General features: G+C 42.7%; 1 protein-coding gene across 1 annotated transcript in view; it reads right to left on the bottom strand.

Annotated features, from left to right (window-relative positions):
• Positions 1–322: 322 nt before the first annotated feature.
• The window catches only part of LOC137259522 (serine-rich adhesin for platelets-like), a 7,313-nt gene continuing 6,709 nt past the window's right edge, over positions 323–926 (bottom strand). Inside the window, exons 3-4 of the mRNA XM_067797158.1 lie at positions 460–571; positions 323–364 (exon numbers count right to left, since the gene is read on the bottom strand). Coding sequence (XP_067653259.1) covers positions 323–364; positions 460–571 — 154 coding nt within the window. The remainder of the gene's footprint in view (positions 365–459; positions 572–926) is intronic.

Below are 926 nucleotides of genomic sequence, written 5' to 3'. Positions count from 1 at the left end.
AGTCGCCTTTTACTCAAAAACACGATAGTTTCTTAAACCACGTGGTGTAGGTGTTGGTAATGAAAACACCGAACTGTAGGGTATGCATTAGTCTTGTCACAAAGCAAAGGATACAAATATATCGAAGAAAGCCCATGCAAATCTGGAATATGTGGCAAGTCGATTTCCACAGTTTGAAGAAAGTCTCAGGACTCCTTTTCATTGAATTTTATAACTGTTTATCTGTAAAATGCGTTCATTTCAGAGACTAATTGTTAGTCTTGGTAGTCATTGTCATGTGTCGTATTATTTTTAATATATCTTTGAGTTATTTTGAGTTTGTTTAGATTTCTTCGTTCTCATTTGGAGACAAACGGACTGCGAGCTACAAACAACAAGGTTGTGATGGTTTATTCATTTTACACAACACGTTCACACAGGAGTTTCAGCAACAACAACAGGTAGTACTGATACCACTACCCTAGTGATGTTACTACTAATACTACTACTACTGCTGCTGCTGCTGCTGTTGCTGCTGCTGCTGCTGCTGCTGCTGCTGCTGCTACTGCTGCTGCTGCTGCTACTACTACTACTACTAGTTACAACTGACCCGTGAAGGTCCCGGGGTAGAATAGGCCTTCAGCAACCCATGCTTGCCATAAAAGGCGACTGTGCTTGTCGTAAGAGGCGACTAACGGGATCGGGTGGTTAGGCTCGCTGACTTGGTTGACACATGTTATCGGTTCCCAAATCGATGCTCATGTTGTTGATCACTGGAATGTCTGGTCCAGACTCGATTATTGACAGACCGCCCGGAATATTGCTGAGTGCGGCATAAAACTAAGCTCACTCACTCACTACTTACAACTGCCCCTTGTGTTACCACTATTACTTCTGCATATTCTACGGGTTCTTCTGTTGCTACTAAGGCTACTAATGTTTCTCTG

This window comes from Haliotis asinina, chromosome 13 (genome assembly GCF_037392515.1).
Source record: "Haliotis asinina isolate JCU_RB_2024 chromosome 13, JCU_Hal_asi_v2, whole genome shotgun sequence".
Classification (NCBI taxonomy): Eukaryota; Metazoa; Mollusca; class Gastropoda; order Lepetellida; family Haliotidae; genus Haliotis; species Haliotis asinina.
Note: the sequence above shows the minus strand (reverse complement) of the source record. Positions and strands in the feature narration are given on the sequence as shown.